Source organism: Drosophila mauritiana, chromosome 3R (genome assembly GCF_004382145.1).
Source record: "Drosophila mauritiana strain mau12 chromosome 3R, ASM438214v1, whole genome shotgun sequence".
NCBI classification, from domain to species: Eukaryota; Metazoa; Arthropoda; class Insecta; order Diptera; family Drosophilidae; genus Drosophila; species Drosophila mauritiana.
In genome coordinates, this window is record NC_046670.1 from 21,507,070 (window position 1) to 21,532,292 (window position 25,223).

General features: G+C 39.2%; 1 protein-coding gene across 3 annotated transcripts; it reads right to left on the reverse strand.

The window, feature by feature from the left end:
- Window positions 1-51: 51 nt before the first annotated feature.
- LOC117143142 (protein CREBRF homolog) lies at window positions 52-25,143 on the reverse strand. 3 transcript variants are annotated; one of them, XM_033307636.1, is made up of 6 exons: window positions 25,008-25,143; window positions 18,829-18,879; window positions 3,452-5,507; window positions 3,134-3,389; window positions 2,946-3,071; window positions 52-2,881 (listed from the first exon to the last, which is right to left on the reverse strand). In XM_033307636.1, the coding sequence occupies exons 3-6, from the start codon at window positions 5,405-5,407 to the stop codon at window positions 2,772-2,774; spliced, it is 2,448 nt and encodes an 815-aa protein (XP_033163527.1). In that variant the 5' UTR covers window positions 5,408-5,507; window positions 18,829-18,879; window positions 25,008-25,143; the 3' UTR covers window positions 52-2,771. The 3 variants fall into 3 exon arrangements, with proteins under 3 accessions (XP_033163527.1, XP_033163529.1, XP_033163528.1); XM_033307638.1 differs by lacking the exon at window positions 18,829-18,879; XM_033307637.1 differs by lacking the exons at window positions 18,829-18,879; window positions 25,008-25,143 and adding an exon at window positions 13,704-14,891.
- Between the last annotated feature and the right edge of the window lie 80 nt (window positions 25,144-25,223).

Here is a 25,223-nt window from a genome sequence, read left to right on the forward strand (position 1 = left end):
ATATGTATTCAATTTGGTATGTATTTAGTAATTGTAATATATAGACAATGGTTTTCCGTTGACGTACATACATCTGACGTGTGTTTATTTAGACATAATAGTTATGTTTTCACATCTTTTTAATGTTCGCTTAATGCGTATGCATACAAAATTTTTAATTTTCAACACAGTTGTTTTTTTTTCATCATTGTTTATTAATATTCTGGTATTGTTTCAATTGTTCCACCTTGGACTTTTCAAACCTTTTTCATTTCGTTTTTTAGTTTTTGGTTCTGGTAATGCACTCGCCAAGAGGACTTTCGTTGTCTGATCTTCGCGGCTTCGTCGAGCGCATCCACTATCTAATTTGAATTTTTTTCGTATTATACCTAATTTAAAGAATTTGAAAATACATAATTATGCACTGTTATTAATATAGATATATATATGTATATATGCTTTAAATGGACACATGAATCAGGCTCTTGGTTTTTTTCATATTATTATATAAATTATATTTACTTTCAAATTGTAATTCTTTTGCTTCTCCATCGAATTTGAATCTTGAACTTCATTTCCAACGTGTTTTGAGGTAGTTTGCTTAGTTTCGTTATGTATATAAAAGTTGTTTTCTCTGAAGCACATTTATATAAAGCACACACATTTACAATATCCGTAACATTTAGGTATACATGTTTTGTTTTAAATATATATTTAATATGTTTATTATACAATATTAAACACTGAGGAACTGTCGTGCTTATTTCAATGCTGCTTCGCCTTGAATTCTGTTTGCTTTACTCGGTACTTTTTACACAAAGCCATCCTAAAACCTAAGCAACCTGACTTAATTATGATATATGCATAGATCGATCATACATATTCTGTATTTTTGCTTGCGCTTGTACTTTGTGTGGATGTTGGTGTGTGTGTGGGATATCCGCTTGCCCGGTGTGTGTTACTAAAGTACTAGATTGTAATTTTGAATTCTTATCACTTATGTAATGAGTTAGCTCCCAAGACATGAATTTGAAAACCGTTAAAACTGATGGCCAATTTTGCGTGTCGATGTATAATGTATGTGCGCTATATGGGTTTCTATATTATATTTGTTTAAGCCTATGTTAACAACTACAATTTGTTATGTCCACGTGTTCATCGCTGTGGGTGATACGAGTGCCTAAGTTCTAAGTTTTTAACTTGAATCACTTTTGTAATTTGTATTTTCGTTCTCATTCTCGTTTTCTTCCCTTTCCCTCAGTTAGAATGTACTTTTTTCTTTCGAAAGTTAATTCTTTTGATATCAATTGAACACAACACGTTAAGCAACAAATAGCAGTAAGAAAGGCTACCAAATAGTAAATGGAAAATATAACCCAAAATAGGAGGATCCCGCCCCAAAAAACTACACAACAAAGAAAATTTGAATACAAATATCACAAAATTAGCATCGAAGCAGAGCAAAAGTATTCATTTTGATAATGCAAATTAGAATAAAACTCAAAGTTGTATTACTTTTTTGTTTGGTGTTTTTTCTTATATTTTTTTTTGTTTTTTGAGTAGCCCGAAAGTGAAAGATAAAAACTGAAGCCTTGAAAATGTTTTCATGTGTGCCTAAAAATTAATAAATTATAATTTATATTGAAGGTATTTCATAAGCATAAGCAAATCGTATGGATAATAGAAAAACTTAAAATTATTTCATTCTCAGTTGCAGAGTTCAAGCATATTGAAATCCTACGGTTAACATCAAGAAATAAAAGCATAAAAAGAAAAATTAAAATTATATCACCACGCATGTATGTATGTTTATGTATATGTATAGATAGTTATAGCATTTAAGTAAATTAATAAAGTTTCGCAAAACATTCTTATTTGGAAACAATCGAACTTTCTTTAACAAAATGGAAAACTTAAAAAAGACAACCTAGGACCATAAAATATGTATATATTGGATGAGGGCCAAAACAATTATAATAACCGATAAATGTAATATGTAGGTTCGTATGATCTATTTAAAAGCTCTCTCCCCACATTGAGTTAAATGTAAAAACCTATGACTAAAACATTGAACCAAAGTTATACATCGTTAATATAGCATTTAAAACTTAAACAGATAAATCGCAGTTGTATTTAACTTATACTCCAATAATTCTTAGCATTCCCGATATATTCTTCCAATCCAATCAAATGAATGTTTTACCCTTATTCATTAAGCAGGTAAAACTGGTAGCAAAGCCCTACAAAATTCACTTGCTCGTCTAAACACTCCGTTTCTTAACAATCTTAATGGCTAAACGAAATTTTGTATTTTTCACATTTTCTTTTCAGTTTTGTGGTGGCCTCTTTCTTTACGTGTTTGTTTTGTTTTGTTTCTTTCTATTTGTTAATGTTGCATTTTCAAAAGGAATTTTGTTTTTCTTTTGTTTACGTTTGTTTGGCTCTGGCTTTCCGGTTTCGGCGTGGTCGCGAAAAAGTAAAAAATATTTTCTTCAATTTTCTGCCATACAAAACATATAAAGCCCAGGCTCTTTGAATCACAGTTATATCTTGGTTATCAATATTATATCACTTATGTAGAACAATTTAACAGAACGTTGTGTTTTTGAGGAGGAAAGGAGGTTCAATAAAGAATTTTCTCAACTAATTCCGAGCTCAAGAAAATGTTTCCTGTTTTTCGACTGATTCCATTCCAAAATCAAATTGTCATCCTGGGTTTCAGTTGTTGGTGGTGTGGATAAAGTTGGCTTGATGGGCGGTTCGTTAGCTTTACATTTTTGTCCTCGTTTGGTCTACGACGATTTACGCAGCTCCTCGAGGCCTCCATTCGGCATGCCGCCGCGCATATTCTCCAGCACCTTGTTCACAAAATCCGTTGAACCACCCGCAATGCGAATTCCAGCTGCAAATTTTATTAATATGACATTAGTTCATTTGAATATTATAGTAGGATAAGCTATACATACACGAGGCGGTAGCGTAAATGCGTGCAATTTGTTGGTCCACCTCCTCGGTGGATTCGCCCAGGTTCTTGGTGCGATGCTTGACGACCAAGGCCTGCTTTAGTTCGGCTATACCATTCATGAGGCGCTCTAAAAAAAGAGAATTGAAGTATTATTATAAGGTAATGCTACAGCATTCACATTGAACTTACTGTGTTCAATTTCAAGGCCAAAAAGCTTAATTTTGTTGGCCTCGTGCTGCGCCTTCTTCTTCAGGCGACAGGCGCGTGAGGCCAGCTTGTTCTTCTCCTTGCGCGACTTGGGGCGCACATTGAATGGCAGCTCGGAAACAGGAGTCATGTCATTGATGGTGCGGCTTAGCTTGTCCAATTCCTTGCCAATATTGTGCAGCTTCCTGGCATTGGGAGTTAAATCGTTACCATCGCCCTTGCGGGCCTTGCCACTGTGCTGTTTATTAAAAGAAGGAAAGTTAGTACAAACCATTTAAAATATATTATCATTCAGTTTACCTTGTACACCTTAATGCCTCGCACGGAGCATGTTGGACTGAAGACGGGGTCTGTCACCTCGTTCAGCACATGAGGATCCTCGAGCTTCGATTGAAAGACCAGTCTCTTTCCCTTGGGTCCTTTGGCCTGAACATTGTACTGCCAGAAGAATCGCTCTTTGCCCTTGCTACTGGACAAATGGTTTGGTGTCGAGGTACGCGTTTCATCTTCATCCTCAGAGAGTCCATTGTCGCTGCTACAATCGTCGTAGTTATCGCTATTCTCACTGGAATTGTCATCCTCATCGTCCTGCGAGAAGTCAATGCCATCCGGGGACAAGACACTGCCCGTGCTCAGCGAAGAGAAGCTCTCGGCCTCGGCCAGCGAGCCGGTGGAGAGTAAATGCTGTCGTGGCTCCCGTCGCATCCAGATGTGCTCCAATCCCAAGTGCGTCGGAGCCGACGAGCTGAGGCGACTCAGCTGGGAGTTCTCAACGGCGCTTTGGTAGCCAAACGATTTGCGCACGGCTGATCCGGATGTCTGATTACTGGTAGTTGTACTGTTGCCAGATGCCGAGCTGCCAAAACCACTGCTGCCACCCGGACTCAAGGCGGCAGACTGACTTAGGATCGAGCGTTCTGGCGGCGAGGACATGGGAAAGCCCTTCTTGATCAATTCCTGCATGTTGCGCGACTTAACCACCTGGTACTGGGGTCGATTGGCGTGCGGTGGCGGCGGTGGGGTCAGTGGCGATTGGGATGCCTGACTGCCGGGCGAGAAGCTGGCGGACAGCTGCTGCTGCTGCGGCTTTTGGGGCGTACTGTGATAGATCTCATACGGACTAGTGGAGGAACTGTTCGACTGCTGCTGCTGGGATAGAGTGAGCAGCGTTTGCAACTGCGGCAGGCTGCCAACCTGCAGCTGCTGGTTAGTCTGTTGTTGCAGTTGCAAAAGTTCCATGGGCGGTGCCACCTGGACATCCTGTCCCTGAGCTTGCGGCGACAGTAGGAAATTGACACTTTGAGTGACTGCGGTCTGCGGCAAGAAATCCTCTATGTTTCCGATCACATCCAGAAAATCGCCACCATTTAGGTCAGACAAATCAGCCGCCTGAATTTCGGCCTTATCGTTAGGAAATATGTAGTCATCGTCCAGACTGAATGGCTCGTGTTTGGTATGGATAATGGCACTGCTGATATCACTCCACATGGCATTCGAGTTGGGTGTCATCTCGTAGAGCAACTCATTCGGGGTTGCTCCTTCCTGCAGCAGAACCTGCTCACTGACATTCAGGCTGAGGCTGTGCGACATGTCGGGCGTGAAGTAGCCACCACTGCCGGATCCTATTCCGTTGCTGCTGCCTGCTCCACTGGTGTTGCCATTGTACAGTGTGGTGCTTAGGGGAGAAACGGCACTCAGGCTCACATCCTGCAGCAGGGTGGGCGACAGCGAAGCGGCATCCAGGGCATCCAGTCCAAAGTCCGAAAGCTCTCCCAGTGCCAAATGCGATTGCTGCAGCTGCTGCTGTTGGTTGTGGTGTTGCTGCTGCTGCTGCTGCTGAAGCTGATTTTGCTGGTGGGTCATGCTGGGCAACGTGTGTAGAGGACTGGGATGATGGCGCGGTGTCTGCAAATCGGACTGCTGATACGGATGATGATGGATCTGGTTGTGGTTGCTGCTGCGTGGTATTGTTATGGCCGTTGTACTTAGCATTACATTACAGGTATTTGTGGTGCTGGTGGAGCAGTTGCTGCTGTTGCTGTGACTACTGCTGTTGTTATTGTTGTTATTAGTGTTGTTATTGTTGCTGTTGATGCTGCTACTGCCGTAGCCCGTGTTGATGGTCAACGTGGGCAGGGCCGCCCCCACAACGGTGGAGCCCAGGGAATACAGATCGTATTTGAGTGTGTTGTTGCTGCTGTTCGAGCCGGTGTCAAAGAACTCCGATGACATGGGATACAGCTGATTCTCTGTCATTGTATCTACGGCGGGGAGTACCGCTGTGGTCTGGGATTATAGCTACTTCTTCCTCTCCCTCTCTAGATGGGCGCCCAGGCCCGACTTTATCTTGTAGTATCTGAAAGTAGGTAAGAAAAACGAATGCGTATCAGACCAGTTGCATTGAAAGCAGAGACGGCAGCTCATTAAACGAATATATTATGACTTTAATAATGACCAGACAACCTTGGCGGTAGCCAGCATTCTCACTTCCAATCTCATTGACTAGTTACTGGTTTTCCCATGGGGCATTTTAAGTTCAGCCCAATTCCGATAGTGCTGGCATTTATGCTAAGCACCCCATATGCAGCTGCTATCTAGCCGGAACCAAAGCTGCAGCCCAAGCCAAACCCAAGACAAGATTATAATTGATGGGCTCACGTGTCCATGAGTTGGCGGCACCAACACGTGATTGCATAGATTAAATAAATAAATACATATTTGTCATGTGTCGACATGGCTATGCTCCATCAGTTATGACGGGGAATGGGCGGGCTACTTAAAAAATCATGATAAGATTAAATTAAGTTAGTCGTCTCCCTTTGGAACTGTAACTTTCCCTATTCATCATGTCATTATCTTATCCCTTTGGCTTATAAACTGAAATCAAAACAACTTCGTATACCACTGAAAACTAAACAGATAAACGTAATCTCCTGCAGTCAAAAGAATTTGCAAGTCCGAAAGGCAACTCAACACTATTCAAAGTTTGTTATTGTTATGGTTATCGCCGATTTTAAGGCGAGCCGAAAGGTAGGAAAAACAACAAATGATAGGCCTGATCCCCTCTTTTTTCCTCCCGACGACATCCTATACTTTCAACTGATTTGGTGAACAACAAATTTTCGAAAGCAAAAAGGCGGAGAAATCATCAACAGTTTTGTTTTGCCCATCAAAACAACGAATAGAACAGCCAAAAAAAAGAAAAAAAAATCAAAACAATACTGAATCGCAGGGAAAACAAGAAATGGCGAACTTTTTGCGAAATTAGTAAGCCATTTTCGGTTTTGATTCGATTCTTTCAGTCTAAACCACTTCTCGGTCAGGTGAAAGGCCTCAGGAGCGGAACCGAACCAGCTATTGTTTTCCATTTGGTGGCTCGATAATAAATATTAATTAGTTTGTTTACACATGAAAATACAACATTCTCGTTTTCCATTTAATGTTTATAAATCCGGAAAGAAAACTGCATCTAGTATAAGGGATTTGGTACGATTTGCGCCGTGCATTGTGGAAATTTCGAGGAAATGGCCTTGATGAGATCGATTTCAATTGAAGGTGAGGCGTGGGTCTTGAAGATGCTTGTTAGTTAAGTGCCCCATAATGTTATTAAATCTACATTAGATTCTAAAGTAGTTCCTATAGTTTAAGAGAATCCCCCAACCACGTCAATAAACGAGAGTGGTACCCATATTATTCAATAGCACATCGACCCAGAACAAACACTATTGTGATCCCCCTGATTGGCTTATCTTTCATCCATTACAGCCGATAAGTGAGCACATTCCGGATGATAAGGTCTCCCTCGTTTTACATTAACCAATGCGGCAGTTTCGATTTGAACTTTGTAATGCCCCATTCGAAGACGTGAAGGTCACACGATGTGTTCGCATGGTTGGCAAAAAGGGGGGTTGGGGGCTGTTTGGGGGAGCCTCTCGATATACAAGGCAAACAAAAACTCAAGCCCAGGCCAAATGCTACTTTTGCTAAGTGATATGCTTGTATCTCTGGCTGCTTTACATTATTGCTATTTCCTCTTGAAATTGTTTAATATTCGTCAAAGGTAGCTGAACGCGTTGAAGGCCAAACAATAAAAAAAAATGCGGAGAGAACCGACCAAACACCAAAACATAGGAACCAAAAACCCGAATGGGGCGCTTATATATTATATATTTGTATATATTCATATATATACACGCCAAACCGAGTATCAAACATGGAAATAGACGCAAAGGGGCGAATAAAAAAGAATTTATTACACATTGACTGCCGAAAAAAAAGCAGAAACAAAAAAGGCCCCAAGTGGAATCGTACGAAAAAGTGAAGAAGACAAGCAAACATTGGAGGAGCGCACAATAAAAGATAAACAGACATTTCTATATAATGAATAATACCATTAAAAAATTAGCCACACACACCGATACGTCCAGTTAATGAACGCGAAATGTTTGGTGGAGATAGCAACGCCAGCGAAAAAGGGGGCAAATGGACGAACATCTGATCCAAAGTGTATGTAAGTACAATATTTGTATCTTTAAGTTTCAAGTTCTTAGATTCCACTATTTCAAAACCTGGCGGTGGGTGATTTAGGGAATACCTACTGTATCTTCTCCACTGGCAAAGTAAACTAATTAAAACCGAGTGGGATGCACGTGAAGAGCATTTGGAAGTTAATTCCCGTACTGGGGGTAAAGTACAAATCTCCAGTTTGAGGCGTGACCAATGTGCACGTTATGTGACTAATTCTGAACAACGAAAGCGAAATGAAAAAAAAGTGTAATCGCAAATAAATTAAAATTAAGCGATATTATGAACACATGTTTGGATCGGACGATACAGTTTATTTCAACACAACATGAAATAATGCCATAATATTAACAATTATTGAGGAAAGCAGCTAACTTTCCAGAAAAAATACTGTTAGCGTGGCTTGCTATCAACAAATTAAGTGACAGAGTGAGAGCGAGAGAGCGCCAAAGAGTGAGCACGAATTTTAAGCAAACCCAAGGTCAAAACTGTTTATTTTTTATATTTTGTTTTGAATGTATAATTTATCGCAGAGTTGCCTTTGTTTTCCACTCGCCTCACCGACACATACAGGAAAGCAATCTGCAGAGTTGTAAACAAAACGCGACGCTTGTAAATAATAATAAGCTTTGGCGAGAGCGTGGGCGCTCTCCTGCTCTCTCGCTCTCTCCCCTACTCTGGATCTGAGCAACATATGTTTTCCGTCTATTTGCTTTTGTCGCCATCTTCGTAGACTCTAGTTATTTATATATGCTTGTGTAGTGCTTGTGCTCTGTAGATAATATATAATACGAAGCTTTTTGTAGCTTTGCGCCTGACTGACGAGTTTTGTTGCCGCCGCTAGCTTACAATAACAAAATGGAAGCTTTTACATTTCGCCAGAATTTATACTAGATTTGTGTACGCTTGCGTGAGTGTGGGATTTCATGTGCTTGTTGATTGCGCTATATGTACATACTTACATACATATGTACATTTATATGTATTTACACATGTATCACAAAGTGTTGTGCAGCGTTCTGCGGGTATATTTGCAAGATTGGGGAACCGAAGAGTCCAAGAACGACTGATGAGGAAATGGAAATTCCTACGAAATCAAGGAATAACTTAAGTTCTGGCCAAAATTACTCATACGCCACGTTTGACCAAATTGGTCAACTTACGTATGAGTAATAAAATGTTAAGCTAGTCCAAAATCTTTATGAACTGGTTTTTCTCTGATATCGATCTAATCAAAAATTTAAAGATTAAATTTATTACCATATTAATTGAAGCAATTTGCTTTGAATTGTGATCTTGCTTTTCCCACTCTGAATTTAGTATTAAATGAAAATTGATTCAGAACAGACAAGCCCGCATTATAAATTTGTATTTCATAGTGGGTGATCGTGATGATAAGTTCAGATTGCAACGCAGACTAGCTCAAAACAAAAACAAAAAACCAAAAGTTAAAGTGAAAACAAAGGCTAAAGAGAGTAAGACGGAGAATCGCTGATCGGGAGCACTTCCGTTTCGCATTATCAATGGGTCAGTGGCAGTGGTCAATGCCATGATGCGGGGGGTTTGCGGTGTTTAGGGGGCTAGGTGCTCTATAACTTTTCCTTCTGCCCTTTTCATCGCACTCTGGTTTGTTATTGTCAACATTCGTCATCGAGCGTCACATGTTTCCACTGCATGCAGTTTTCCCCACTCGTCTTCTGTCTCTTTTGCGTTGATATTCCCTTTCTTTCTGGCAAAAGTCTTTAGCCAGTGGCTTAGTCACAGGGGGATTTTAATAGCCCTGTAAAGAGGGTTTCCTAACCCACTTTAGTTAATGTAGCACAAATACTGACTATTTGCGGCTTCTGTAAACTGATTGTATTTTACGGTTACATCTTACTCTTAGTTACTTTATTGCAACAGTGAAATCCCTTTTCTGTAAGTCCTGCATACGCCACTACGATAGCCATTTCTTTGTTTAGCAATTTGTGCAAGTCACTTTTACCTTTGTCTCTGTGTTGTTGCTCACACTTTGCTCTAATTTTAGGAACACGCACATTTTTGCATGCACCCATACACACACACACACTCAAAGACACCCACACAATGATAAACAAATTTATGTTGAGGTAGCCGCAGAGCCAAGTGCAAGTTCCTCCGACTTATTTTTAGTGCCCCCGTTTAGGAGGAAGCACATAAAAATAAATAGGTGCACCCAAAAAAATTGTGTATTAGTCATCAGAAAAATGTATCAAAATGGTATAAGTAAGACCAACCCAAAGATGCAAATGAATTAATAGTATGTACACCATAGATAATAGATTTTTCACTTTCTGCACTTGAAATATCCTGATTTTTTCAGTGTACCCAATTGTCAGCATGCTAGGTGTCGGGCATTCGATTCTATCGTTTATTTAGTATTCATATGCCGGAATGTTTAGCATAGCATAGCGAATGTCTGGCAATTGATGATATAACACGCTCTGTCGCGTTCGGTTTTTGTTTTGCTTTTCGTTTTATACATTAATACTTCTTATACAAACAGCTGACGCAAATTGTAAATTGTTGTATTGATTGGAAGAGGAAGAGCGGGGCAAGGCATCGATCAGCGAACTCAGGGAAGTGCAAATAAACGTAGTCGTTGGAGGTGAGAGATCTAGGTTAGTATATAAGAATCGTTTTGATTTGCATATGAAACTAAATTTCCATAGCTTAACCAAGACTTTGAGAATCGCATAGAAAGGTTCAAAATAGTTTGAACCCCCATGAACTTTGCAAACCAATGGAAACTTTTACAAAGTTACTTGCCGCAACGTGCCTAAGCTTCAACTTTGAGAATCGCGTAGAAAGGCTGAAAGGGGAATACTTTTACAGGCATGGTCGTGATAATAAATGCAACTTAAGTTTTGCTAATGCTTTGTTGTTCTTACTAATTGTTATAAAAATATGGTGATTGATTTGACACTCTCAAGTGTTTCGTGCGAGGCTTTCGCAATGGGAATTCCAAAAATACCTCTACTCCCGTGCTGACGATCGTCAGTTAGCCACAACAAACCCCCTGCGAAGACAGCCAATCAAACAACACACAGTATATCATGTTTGCTTCCCCACCGATTCGCTAATAGATAAATAATTAAAATCAATTTATATCGATTTAGCAGCACAAAAAGAAATTAGCACAAGTTGTCTGAATGCTTAAGCAAACACAAGATGCTACCGCCAGCCACTCTTGCCGTATAGAAATCAATAGGAATCGTGACTACTGAGTCTGTGGGCCATTCGAGACCGATACGTCTGTAAACGGCTAGACAAATATAAATGAATCGAAAAGGGTTCCGAGCAATCGCTTCTGATGACGCTGACTCAATTCGAGGAGGAGGCAGGAACACGTGAGCGCCTCCTTATCGAGTGGCAAGAAGCCAGACCCTCCAGAGGCGTCTGGCCCGTCAGCTGTCCCGCTTTTGACTCCGCCTCTTATCAGCCAACAGCCGCGTGCCGGCAGAGACGACAATGGGCAACTGATAAGCGGACACGCTCAATGGGTCAGGCACTTGCAAATTTTCAGAGCTATCCCCTAACATTTTTAGGGCTGGCATGGATGGCGAACTTATCTTATCGAGCAGCCAGTAATGAAGAGATAAACCAACACAAAAGATGCCAAGCGAATGTTTTGTTCAGCGAGCAAATAAAAAATAACTTATTTCGGTTCAGGAAGTTTACGCCCCCGCACGGGATATTTGTGTGCTGTATAAATAGATTTGTCCCTTTCGAAAAGTGACCCAAAAAAAAAGTTGGGGTAAAACAAAACACTCATGACTCACGAGCACTTAAAAAATCAAGAGACAGCGACAGCAACAACAATTGATATAAATATGCATATCTGTATCTGTGTGCTTAAATATTTTTGCTAAAGAAATTTCAAAGAAAAGCAAACAAGTTTGCTTAATGGCCGCATCCGCGGAACAGCCTCTGGAAAGATCACAAAAATCTGCTGCACGGCGGCAACAAAGAAAGTTGAAGGCCAGCAAAAGCAAATGACCGTATATAGACTATATAGTCGGCAATTTGAACAAATATTAATATGTAAGCGTCCGGATTCAAACAAATTGATTGGAATACAAACGAATAAATAAAATTGAAAGCAAAGCTTAGCTCGTTTTATGGGGATGATTAGATCATGATGCAATAACACCCGTTTGATAGATCATCCTACAAAAGCCATTTCATTAATCTATAATCTATTTTTGACAACATGTAAATTAATTATGACGTCTATAATGTGTAACCAGCTAATTAAATATGTATATGTATGCTAATTGAATAGAACCAGTTATGATAAACACTTTTACTGACTTTGTGATTCTATGATGGCATATTGCAGTCTCTTAATTAAAAGAGCAAGTAACATTTGTAGCAATTCAAGATGCATTAGCAAAATGAAATAAAAATGTAATGTAATTGCCTTCGACCTTCAACAAATGCTTTTACTAAATCCGTTAGTTATATACTAAACATACGCAATATCAGCATTCTAATCAGTCATAGCACACTTATGGCTCTGCCCCAATTTATATTTTTAGGCCTTTTTATGTTACGTTTTTTCCAGCGAATTTTTATTGATTTATTTTATCAAAGCTGCCTGCCCACTTTATGGCTCTTATCGACATACTAACTCTTGAGTCACCAGCAGCATAATAACCATCGAAGCCAGCGAAGATTGCCAAACAGAAAGTTCAGCATCCAATTAACTGATGTAGCAGCTGGACCCATGTCGTATACGTAATGTTTTGGGGCGCCTAGAAAACTTCAAAAACTGGCTCAAACTCAAGATAGGGGGTAAGTAAGTGGCTGTGGATTGTTTTCGGTTTCTCTTCTACTGTTTTTTTTTCCCCCGAAGTTTAACCAACATATGGCTGCCTTTTAGGCTCAACTAGTGTGTGCGGTTGCTTCTCACGTGTTAAAGCTGTTTGAATTTGTTTTATTTCATTTCTTGTACGAAGTCAACAGTTTTCAACCTTGAATTTTCGCACTGACACTGAACTCAAGCCGAGCGAACAAAATTCAAATTGAAATCAATTTCAATTTAATTTGTTGTTGCCAAACAACACAGCAAATTTCTGTTGATTTCCTTTTGTTTCATTTGTAAGTGTCTGTGTGTGTTTGCCTTTGATTATTTGCACAAATGGGGAAAAAATAGACCTCTCGAAAAGAATAAAAAGAGCGAGAGAAAAAAAAAGAAGACAAGATTCATATTTTTTTGTATCCCAACGAATTCCATGGCCCCTTGGGGACTCTTTTGATGCCCAAAAGATTCTGTTGACGCGACAGGAAATGCTTAACTTAAGCCGCTATCAAGTCGCCTATACACAGTGTGCTCGATACATAAATAATACTCGGAATGTTTATAGGTTTATGTGCTATACTATGCTCTTTTATTGTTGTTGTTTGACTCGAATTTGGTTTGGTTTAGTTTTTTTTTCGCCTTTGTGGGTCTCACATTTCAAAGGGCAGGCTAGATTTTGATGTTCAAGTTTTCGGTTTCCATGTTGTGGATAGTGTGTAGTGGATGGAGCCCCTTTTCGGGCTTAAGTTAATTTTTTAATTGGTCTGCGATCATAAATTACCAGTGTGTCGGCTTAGGAGAGTGGGGAGAGCACAGCTATGGGGGCTACTTACAAATTGTACTTCGCTGCATTAGAAAGTTGTGAACTTTGTGGATTTATGGCGATCCTATGACCACACTTCAAATATTTCTTTCGACTGTTTGGACCAGTAAGTTCAAACATGATCATAAATAAAATTATTAGTCGATTTAATAGATGTTTCTCGGTAATGTAAGGGTTTTTAAGTAAATCATGTTCAAACTTCCCAACCATCCAATTTTTATGCATTCCCTACAGAAAATCCTTTTCATGAACACCGCATGATTATATAAATAGCCCATAAATTTTTATGTTTGGATTAAACTTCTTTATTCCGTATCTCCTTCGTCGTTTAAAAGATCTTTAAACATTTTTTAATATACCTATTTATGTTTATTCGTACCCACCTTATCTTTTTTTTTCGCTTTTACACCTCGTTGCGTATAAACAAGCCAGAAAATGATGCTGTGATGATTTGTTGTAAAAGCGTTTTTAAATTACTTCCTCGAAGATTTTCAATTAAATGCACACGGTTTAAACAAATCCCTCTCGCGGTGTTTACAAATTAATTGATATTGTATTTTTGTTTAATTTTTCCTCTTCCACATCCTCGTTTTCGCTTTTCGTTATTAATTATTATGCATATGGTGCGGTCCACGTTTATATGTAAATTTCATTGTTATTTCATGCGTGAGTGTGAGTTGTTTTTTTAACTAGGTCACACATGCGGCGATTAAGACGAAAATTTATTTATAATGAAGCACATTTGTAGTATATCTCATCCGAAGCACAGCACACCAAAGCAAACACACTCGGTTTGCTACATACACGAATTTTGATAAGGGGGAGAAATCTTATCAGTGGCGACAAAGTCGTTGTTAATTTATTATTTGTATTATTCCGTACTGCGGGTTGTGGCACTCAATAACTTTTGTTGAAACTCGTTTCTAAATTAATGGCAAAAATTTACAACAAATTTTGATTAGCTTTGTTTGCTTTTTCAGCTACTTTATTCGCTTCGGATTGTTGTCAATTTTGCGGTTTCGACCGAGCAGCTGAGCGGCAAGCGAACAACTGATCGATGGAAGAGAGAGCGAAGCCTAAACTTGGGGCTTTTTGCTCTCTCTCTCTCTGCGCTCTCCCTTTGATTTTTGTTCTTTTTGTTTTGGAGTGTGGGGTTCTAATAAGAATTTATATATATTCACGCACACAACGATATACACGTTTATATTATTCGGTAGGCGAATTCCAAAGCATTCGTCAAGTTTGGCAGCGTTTATGTTTGTTGGTTTATTTATTTATGCAAATTGGTATAGTTTTTTATGTCGTTGCCTCGGAAACTAGTTCGTTTCGTTAAATGCGGCTATTTCAATAAACTTGTTTCTATTATGACAAATCTGTTGGTTTTTTTTTGTTTTCGGATTTATTTCAATCTTCTCGGTACGCTTTAATTGTTTTTCTTCTCTTTTTTATTTTGATTATAACACTTTCTGTGTGCGTGTGTGCTTTTATGTGCTTCCCAATACACTGGTTTTGTATTCTGGAGTCTCTTTAGCGTTTTGTTGGATTATTTTTGTTGGTCTGCGCTCGTCAAACGTTCTTGACCGATTGATAAAAAGTGTGCAAAGCTCGGCGACAAAGCCAAAAAGCAGAGCGCCAAAAGCTCCCCAATCGCTTTTGTTTTGATTGTACAGCTGGAAGAGAGTACACGGAAAAAAACCGGTCTCTACATTAAATATAAGATAGGTTTTGTTTATATTTAATAAAATTACACTATGCACATCAACTATTTTTTTCGGTGTGAGTAGCGCAGCTCATGAGAGAGCGCATGCCCCACCATCTCTCCCACTCACACACCTAACGAATGTCTGTTGCTTCTTTCACTTCGACTTTTCCATTTTGGAGAGAGAGCAAGAAGAGGGGAATAAGAGAGGCGGAACAAAAAGCTCGAGTACAGTCTGTTGTTTTGGTTTTTATTATTCTTCTGCTTTTTGCATTTGATTATTAAATAAATTCATTTACAAAGCTTTGCCGCCACTCTCTCCTTCTTCCTCTCTCTCCCTCTCTTGCTTCCTCTTCCTATCACCCTCTATTTTGACGTCACTTTCGTTGTTTACTTCAGCTTGTTTTCCCTTTTCTTGCACATTCGCCGCCGTTGTTGTTGTTTTCGTTCGGTCTTTTTTATGCAAATTTTTGTTATGAAATTGTCTGGCGCTTTGATTTCGATTTGATTTTATTTTTCGCCAGTGTAAAAATAAACTTGTTTACAACAATCGAAAAATACAAAATACTATAAGTATTTTGCCATTGCAGAATTAAGTAAAATTGCAAGCAATAAAAGAAGCAGAATGCGCGCGTTTTTTCCTAGCTGACGTTGCACTTTTTTTGCACACGATCTTTATTAGTTTGTTTATAACAAAACGAATCAAGAGATCGCAAAAACAGCGATATCAATTCAACTTCTGAATCCGCCGACTATCACTTGGATTCTTATAGATACTTTTGTATCTCATTTCTTGAATCGATTTGTTTGGATTTTTCAGCTGATGAAATATGCCTTATTAAAGTGTAATACGAAACAGCTTAGTTGGCATTATAAACGGGGCAAATTGAAACTTCAGCGGATATATTTTACTCGACTTTTATCAGGTTGGGTTTTTGTTTATATTATATTGAATTCTGATAAAATCGTTATTTGTTTATATTTCAGCTGGCGATAAAAGCATGCCAGGAATTCACTGATTTCCCTGAATTCCCATTTTGGAATTAATCAGAACTGCCAATCATAGCTTTGTATGTACATTTAATATATTCAAGGATTCTTTATAAATAAAACAACTTCAAACTGCATTTATTTTTGTAACTTCCAAGGACCCACTCAAATGTAATAATGATACACTCCTTAAAGATACCAGGCAACAAGAAGGGTCTGCAAATTCCATTAAATTAAATTTTAGCGACACATAATGGAAATTCTGGACAGGAGAGGAAAATAACCAACTGACGCACGGAGTTACATGTGTATATTTGTTATTTATCCAGTAGCTGCTGTGGCAGAAAATCACGACCATGTCCTTGAATACGAAATTGCGACCCAACTTGCAGAGGGAACGCCAAGGATACGTAGGGAGCAGCAAGGATAACAGCCCGATCCCACGCTCTGTTTAACACCCTCAACAGCCACGACAAAAGCACAAATTATTTATACGTACAAACAGCTGCGGTCAAGATAATAGCACCGGAAGTGCAGAGATTCCGGATATAAATAAAAATAGTTCGTATTCAAAACGAGCTTTAAAGAAATTGTGATTTATATACAGTTAAGCTTTTAAACAAGTATTTTTTTAAATACTCCGTTAAATTGGAATCTTGTTATTTCCAAAATTCAATTTAAAATTATTTAATATAAAATTGTCCTTTTAAGTAAACATTACATAGAAAATCCTTTTATATCATTTTCATATCAGAGACGCGATATATTTGTGACCTCGGCTGTATTTATCCCTGTTCAAGGAGGCATGTTGAATGATTTTCAAGGGCGTGGGCGCCGGCATTTGAGTATTTACAATATATATTCCCGATACCCGACGCCGCCTACGTAACAAAGTGGGATTAGATACATAGCTATGTATGTATTTGTATATGTACTTTAGGGATGCGTGGGCTTTACGATTCGGGTTCTATGGGATCGAAGCTCCACACTTTCACTTTCGCTTTTCCTGCGCCGAAGTTCAAGGCAGTGCAAAGCTTCGAAGACCTTGAATAGCTTTTTTTCCTTTTTTTTGTGGGCGTTGTCCTTCGTCGGCGATTTCAAAGGGCGTTTCCCCGCACAATCCACAATCTTATTTATGCATAGGCGCGAGTTTTCCGTTTGCTGTGAGTTTTTCCCAATTCGGAAGCACGCCAAGGCATAAATAATCCTCTATTAATTAATTAGATTTTGGGCCGCATATCCCTTTTCCCGCAGACCATCTGGCAACGACCAGAGCTTTGGTTTAAGCCTTTCGCTAAGCTTCCCGGTGAAAGGCTTTCTCGCAAATCGATGTTGTTTTTGTTATGAATAAGCAGAAGCACAACAAAAATGCCAACCGCAGACTGTCAAGGACAGCGGGCGAACAGAGTGGGCATCGCCGAGATGTCCTTCCGAACTCGACCATTTCTGCGTCGTAATTTTCCAGCACAGCAGCGGGAAAATGGGGAAAATCCACCCCCAAGGTTTTGGTTTACTCTCTTTGCCGTCTTTTTTTCTCCCCATTTTTTGTTGCTGTTTTTGTGGGGGCTAGCCGGCTGGTGTGTGTACACAACGCTTGTTAGTCTATACACTGATGCAGTCCTTACAGATATCCCCACAGCCCCACATCCCCACATCCACATCCAGCGGAGACGTTGTTGTGACGCGTATCGATTTGTTTATGTTTATCAAATGGAAATTGGCACAAGGGGCCCAGACGAGGCAACACCTCATTTCTAGGGCTAAATAACAATGGCACATTTCTGCACTCCCTCCTCCTTCAGTCATCGAAATCTTGTGTGGGTGTCAATATGTTTTCCCATTTTCTCTTGGTCACCCCCAGAAATTTTCCACTTTCTCCCCATTTTGGTCGCTACTAATTCTCACTCATTTAATGGGCTGTTCAAACAAAGGGATTCGAATTTCACAGTATTCCAGGAAAATCAATTAAATTACCCCAACTTTTGCGAATCAAAAAAAGTATAAATAAATAAATAATCTGTCGGATGATGTCAAAGTAGAGTAATAACTTCCCTTCCATGGAATCAATGGAATCATTTTAAGAGGGCTAAGCTGCAAATCTAATCCCTGCTGAAATCGTACCACTTAGCTAAACGTGATTTCACTGAACTTTTCAGATTTTCGATGAGCTATATACCTCCACCAGTCGCTCAAATAGAACGCTTGCTCACATGCACTCGGCATGTGATGGGGAAAGCATTTAGCAATTTGCTAGCTTGTATAAACAATTTTTTTCCCATTTTCCTTTAGCTCGTTTTTTTTTTTGTATTTTTTTTGCTGATTTGCAAGCTAAACGTTCATTGGCCCCAACAGCAACAACAAAGCTTGCAAAGAGCTGATAAAAAATAATAACAAAATATATACATATACAAAAATAACACTGACAGCGCTTTCAGCACAACTAAGCATTTATTTTGGCGGTATACTAGAGAAGAAAACAAAAAAAAAAACCAAGAAACCCCCCAAGACCATTGACTCTATTTTCCCGAAGACCAACTCAAGTCAAGTTCAGGGCCAATCGCCAATCGGTTGCTACTTACTCTTGGCTATATTACCATATTTATTTGGTTTTTGTGGAGAAACATGGTTGGACCACTGGACATTATCTAATATAGCACGTCACCCATGGGAAAAAGTATAAATAACCATGGACAAAAAGCTCAAGTCTAAATATAATCAATTTAATAAGTTAAGTTGTCAACGAATGAAATATGTATTTACATATTCATGAGTTATGTTTGCAATAATTAACTCCAAGAAATCGAAGCATCAAAACTTACCTCACTAATTACTTTGGCAATTTTTCAAAATGCAATGCACTAAATGCCAACCTGCAAGTGGAAACAAAGAAAACGAATTTAAATATCAAAGCCAAATGTAATTTGCATTTATACGTGGAAAGAACAAAGTGCGAAATGAGTTAGGCACACTAATGGAGAATAGCGAAATATTTAGTTTGCTATATTAATAACTTTTCGCAGTTCGGTTCAATGATTGCAGACGACGTCGGCGATAGCTCGTAATATATATATACTCATATATATTCGCATATATAGGATGCATGCTATATGTTTGACAATGCGGAAGTTGTTGAAATTATAACAAATCCAAAGCGAAACAAAGAGAACTGCAGACGGGCAGATATAAAATGGTTGCACTCTGTCTGTCGCCTGCAAGTATTTGCAGTTTTAGCAACAAGGCAGCGAGACATGGATCGTGTCTCTATATATGTATATATACTGCATATATAGCCAGATAAATAAATTGCCGACTGCTATCTGCCTGGCGCAATTAATGGCTAGCACTTTGGCTACTGACAAGGTTAAAGGCGCCAGATGCCGACACGGATTTACTCCATTTCCACGCGGAGCAACAATAAAGGATTATGGGCATAGATTCGCCATATAACTTAGTTGAATTTTCTCTCTCTGCACTTACTTGTTTGGGAATTCCTATAAAAACACGACTCTAAATGCGATTAACGTGAGTAAACGATGCGTAGACTTCGACTTGAAGCAATGCTCCACTAACTCGAACCCAAGATCCTAAGGATTAGGCAACAAAAAAGCAAAAAGGGGGAACCGAACAAACCGGAGAACGCGACGCGACGCGAAGGACGAACAACGAATAACGAGGAGCGCGGAGAACGCGACTTGAACACAACCGACCTGTCCGGATTGCACTCGATAACTGTGTCAGCCTCTGGCGGCGGAATGCCTAGAGAGTCCGACCAGGACTCAGGAGGCTCAGTTGGGCTCAGGTTGCGACGAACCCTCCACCGAAGCAGCACCATCCAAGCAAGGAGATGCGGGAGAGCAGAGCGGTTGTATCGTGGAATATCCTGGCTGAAGACGCGACGAAGATAACCGCCGTCGTGCGCTGGGGGGTGGAAAGGCCGCCGAAAAGTAACCCTGAACAGCCAAGGATAATACTGTGCCAAATCGAAGGACTCTGCTCTCCGTTTTTCTATTATTTTCTTTTTTTTTTTCGTAGACGATTTAACTTTTTGTTTGGCCAGCAAACGACGCGGGGTGGAAAAGCGCTGGCGGCACGGAGTTTCCTTCCATGAATGAGTGAGTGAATTTTCGATGCCGGGGAAAACGCGGATTGCTGCAAGCCAACGCGAAAAAAGGATAGAAAATGCACAAAAAAAATAGGTACAGTAAAACTTTCAATTATTATGAGCTATTAGGACAGCGAAAAAACAACTTTTATTTCCAAGAAAACGATTTGATGGACAAGTCCATTAGTAAAGCTTATAGAAATTCAAGAGAAATGGCGTTTCACTGGAAAAGAGTTAAGTATGATTGAAGTTTCAGTTTTTCAAATGCTACATACTTAATTTTAGTATCATACTTAAAATGATTTTCCCCTAATATTAAGCATAAATGTTAGCTGAACGAAGTAACATCTACTTAAATATTATTACCCCTGAACGCAACCACTAATTTCATTTCGCACAAGTACAGTTTGGCCTATTTAAAAAGTCACTTTCCACTTAATTTTCCTCGCTTTCGTTCCCCCTCTTGGCGATTTCCACCGATTTGCATTTTCCACGCTCTTTAACGCTCAATTATATAGTACATCGAAGGAGAATTTCAAATGGATATGGAAATTGGCGACAAGCAGCGCGGCTGGCGATTAAAAAACAGTTTATAAATCATCGATGTCAGTGGCAGTTCGTACACAGATTTTTCCCCTCTAAGTTTTTCCTTTTTTAAAGATTGTTATGTTCTTACAAATCTGCATATGGATGGCAGAAAATTACATACTTAACTGTGGGTTGCCGCATGCAGTTTCTTATAATGGGTTGCAGCAACCCTCTTCGAAGATCCGATCCATTCGGTTCCGTTTCGATACGATTGCTTTTTCCACGCGGAAAACTCATTTCAATCATTATTAAAATTTCCTATTTACATTTCTATTGAAACGAATGAAAATGCGGAAGGGGAAAGCGCACCTAAGGTACTAAGAAAACAAACCTGAAGAATGAGTAAGAATAGAATCGGAACTGTTTTTATTGCCAACGTGAAAAATTGGGAAAACATAAAAGTAGCATAAGTTTAACTACCAAGGGTAGTTAAATCGCTACGATATCATTGTCCTGCTCCCATCTCCCATTTTACATTGTTCCCAATCCTAGAGCAGATCCTTTCGAGCCAAGCTGTCTTCGCTTCCCAAGTTAATGTCCTTTGATCCATATGCGTGTGCTTTGTTCGAGAGCAAACTGGAATTTCAAATTTGGCATTCGGGCAAGTAGTAATAATGAAAATAAAAAGAGTCTCCGGATGCTTTTCATGCTTATCTAGGGCAGCGGGTTGTCTCCTTCGCGAGTCCTGTTTTAGGATTCCCTCCATTGTCTGTCTTACAAAGTTCTGTAAGCAGTTCGGTAAGTAGAACAATTCCGCGTGGAACGAACAATGGATCTTGATTTATGGTTCCAAACTGGAACACAAGCTCGAGTTATAAATGGTTAAGTGGAGGAAGTGTTGGTAAAGGATTTCCCCAAGTGAGGATTATCTAAGGTCAGTTCTTGGTATGAAATTTAATATGAGAAATATAGCTCTATATATTTATTCCATTTAATAGTTATTTTTCCAAAACTTTTGTCGGATTTAAGAACATTTATTAGGGGAGAAAAAGATTGTTTCCTTCTTTGGTTTGTTAAGAATCCCAGTTGATCCTGCAAGATCCTTAGACCCTACCCCACTTGAACTCGACTTAAACTCCCATTTATAATCATCCAATTTTCTAATATAGTGATCATAAAATGCTGACTCATCTCGACACCACTTGATGCTTCTCGCACTTTGAACCCAGCAATGTCATAACAAGCATCTAATTATGCGAATGACAAATGATCTGAGAAAAGTGAATTTTCCATACCGACCATCTTGAAGAAAACTTTTTCGAAATTTTGATGAATTAACCTTAATTTCCTGTGTCAGTGGCCGGCGGCGTTTTGATCCCAACACTTTCCTTTTTCTTTTCGCCTCGGGCGGGGGGCTGGAACGAGTTTCTATCAATGGATCCTTTGTCCAAGGATTTGCACGTGTGCACAAATTAGCAGAAACTGGTTGCAAGGCATTCGCCTTCTGTTTTCCGATCGAAAGAAAGCGGAGAAACTAGTTTTTCCAGCGGGGCGCTTTTACACAGCATTGTTCTAAGAGGATAAGGTTTACAAAGCAGGAGGGGAAAACCAGAAACCAGATGGACCACGAAAATTATGAAAATTCCATTGTTTTCCTCCGGTTATTTGTTGGCCTAGCGGGGTGTATTAGGGGACTTTCCCTCTTCCTATTCCCCCAGCAGCTTGAAGTCGGTGAAGTAATAATTAAGGAATTAGTGAGCGCTAGTTTTCCCATTGAGAAACTGATTGGAAGTTCCAGGATCGAGAAGGCATCTCCAACTGAAGTTCCTCCACTCAGAAGCTTCCCTAGCAACAACCCCAGATTATGAGTCATTGGAAATCCCAGGATCGGAACACGTGGTGCCGAGGAAATTCCATCGAATCAACCGAATTGAAATTCCCTTTCCATTCAACAGGATTTCGAACAAAGGGAATTTGAATAACTTTGCCCTATGTTGTTCCAGCATGTGAAGGAATTAAAAAACGCTTTAAAGAACCCGAATCACTGTGCCAAAATTCTACACTGCAACAAATTTGTACATACATAAACAGTAATAAATTATAATTTAAGTATATCAAATAAATTTTGCGACCGGAATTTTTAGTGCAAAACAGTTAAAATATGTGTAGTATTCGTAAATATCAAAATTTTCCATAAATTCTTAGCCAAATTATTCGCATAAAATTATTCGTTTTATTGCCATAACATTATAAAAATCAGCCACAATATGGAATGCAATATCTCAAAAAACTCATAATAAAATTCCAAATCAATTTGGATTTAAATTAGGAAATTTTTATTTTTTTAATTTTTTTTCAAATTTTGATGATGTTACCCCTTGCAAAAATGCAAAAATTCATAAAATTTTGAAATATCGAAAATGCGCAGGAAAGTGATATAGTTCGTTAGTTTGGATAATAAACTGCCCAAAACTATCAAAATTTTTAATGTGAGATCATTTTTAGCCAAGTTATGATAAATAAGGCGTTTGAAAAGATCAAATTTCATACATTTCTTATGCTGATTTTTTATCTTTAGGGAAATTTGTTTATAGATATGCTGGAAATTTAAAAAACATTTTCCACAGTGCTGGACACAAACCAACCCCTCAGTTTCCGAGCAAAGACCAAGGGGGAGGATCAATCTGTGGATTGTAAGGGGTGCTGGAACACACGTACTCAGCATGGGATGCGTGTAAATTTCTAAGCCATTACAATGTCATGTCACTGGGTCCTTGGAAGCACCCCAATCGGGAGGGAAAAGCCAAGGAAATGCACAAGGAAGTGCCAAGGACAAGGGTTGAGCTTGCTCTGGGGGTTGCTTTTGGACCAGCGAAGGTTTCCTTGGGGTGTCTGCGCTTTCAGTTTATGGTTTTCCCCCTTTTTTTGAGGGGTTAAGAGTGTCGAAGAAGGCCAAGCACTGATCTTAGCCTGTCTGATGCAAAGAACATTAAAAAATACAAAGTGCCCAAAAAGAGTTCAAGGAACTTTTCATGGTCAACAGCAAAATAGGCAAACTTTCAAAAACAGACATTTACTTCACCATTATCTTAGGAAAATAAATAGTAAGGATCTTTTCAATTTCTTTACTTACAAACAAATAACTAAAAACTAGTTAAAGTTATAAAGAAGTATTTGTTATGCATTTATAACGAGAAAACTTGAAGTTTTTAAAACTCAATTAGTGAATAATTCTAAAAAATCAAACAAAGTCTATAGCATAATTTCAAACCACGTTAACTTTGTGCATTTTTAGGAGTATAATATAAAAAGTGCACAATTACAACATTAAAGAAAAAATCAAACAAATAAATGTACTGTACTGTGTTATTTATTTATTTATCAAAGGCGCATAATTGATCAAATTAGCACTTGATTGCTAAAAGGAAATTGAAACTGAAAACTATGGATTTACATACCTAACGCAAATTAAATTTACGATTGTGTAAATTGGCTAAATTTTCATTTGCACACAAAGTAACAGTCGAACGAACGGCTCTTTGTTAGAGTGCAAAAGTAATAATCTAACGAATTGCAATTAATTCAAAGTGAAGCGAAATAAAAGCAGACCACGAAATGGCACACAAGGAATCGAAAAGGAGAACGATGGCGGGTGGAGAGAGAGAGGGGAAGTAAATAGCAGTGTCATGAATGAATGCGATGTGCGGAAGTGTGTATGTGTGTCAACGGAAAAGAGACAGAGCTAACGCTGATTGCGGTATTTGCATCCCGCCGCGAGCGAGCGAGATGGAAGCTGCAGCGAGCGACAGGCGCGTGCATGCGCCAAATGCCTGATTGGAATGGTACGTACACATTTCAACATTTCCACACGTTTCTGCAGCTGGAAAGCTTTTGGCGCCAATTTCGCGCCAACCAAATTGCAGTGCAGCAGCACCAGCAGCAACAACAAAATCACAACAATCAGCCGCCGCAGCAGCAGCGACAAGCCAACAAACAAACAAACAGGTTTTTCATCGGCTGACCGACAATTGCGGCTGAAGGCGAAGGGCAGGCAAAGCAGCTGAAAAAAAAGGAAAACCACCGAAATCCCAATCCACAAATGCAAGCAACAACACGTCTGTGGTGTTTTTGTTGTGGTTAGGAGCGTTTTATGCTAATTATTGGGGGCGGGCAACACACACACACATACATTGGCGTCTCACTCGCTCACACATATACAGTTTGTTACGCTTTGTTCGCTGTAACGAAAGCAGCAACAAAGCAACCAAAAGCAGAACCATTTACATACGCACACACACACATCGATATTCTATTGCTTACAAAGCAAAAATCTTAGAATGCTTATATTTAGCAGATGATGTCACTTACCCCGTCTGGTTTTGGAGCCAAAATGTGCGGTACACTTTAAATTTAATAATTGCAATGGGTTTTCACCAGTTACACGGTTTATTTCGTGGTTTTAAAACGATTTGTTGGGAGCGACGAGCAGGTCGCAGGTGTAGATGAAGACTATTTACCATTTGCTTTTGCTCCGCTATTCTACACACAGGGTTGCATTGCGCTGGCGACCAGTGTTGCAGGTGG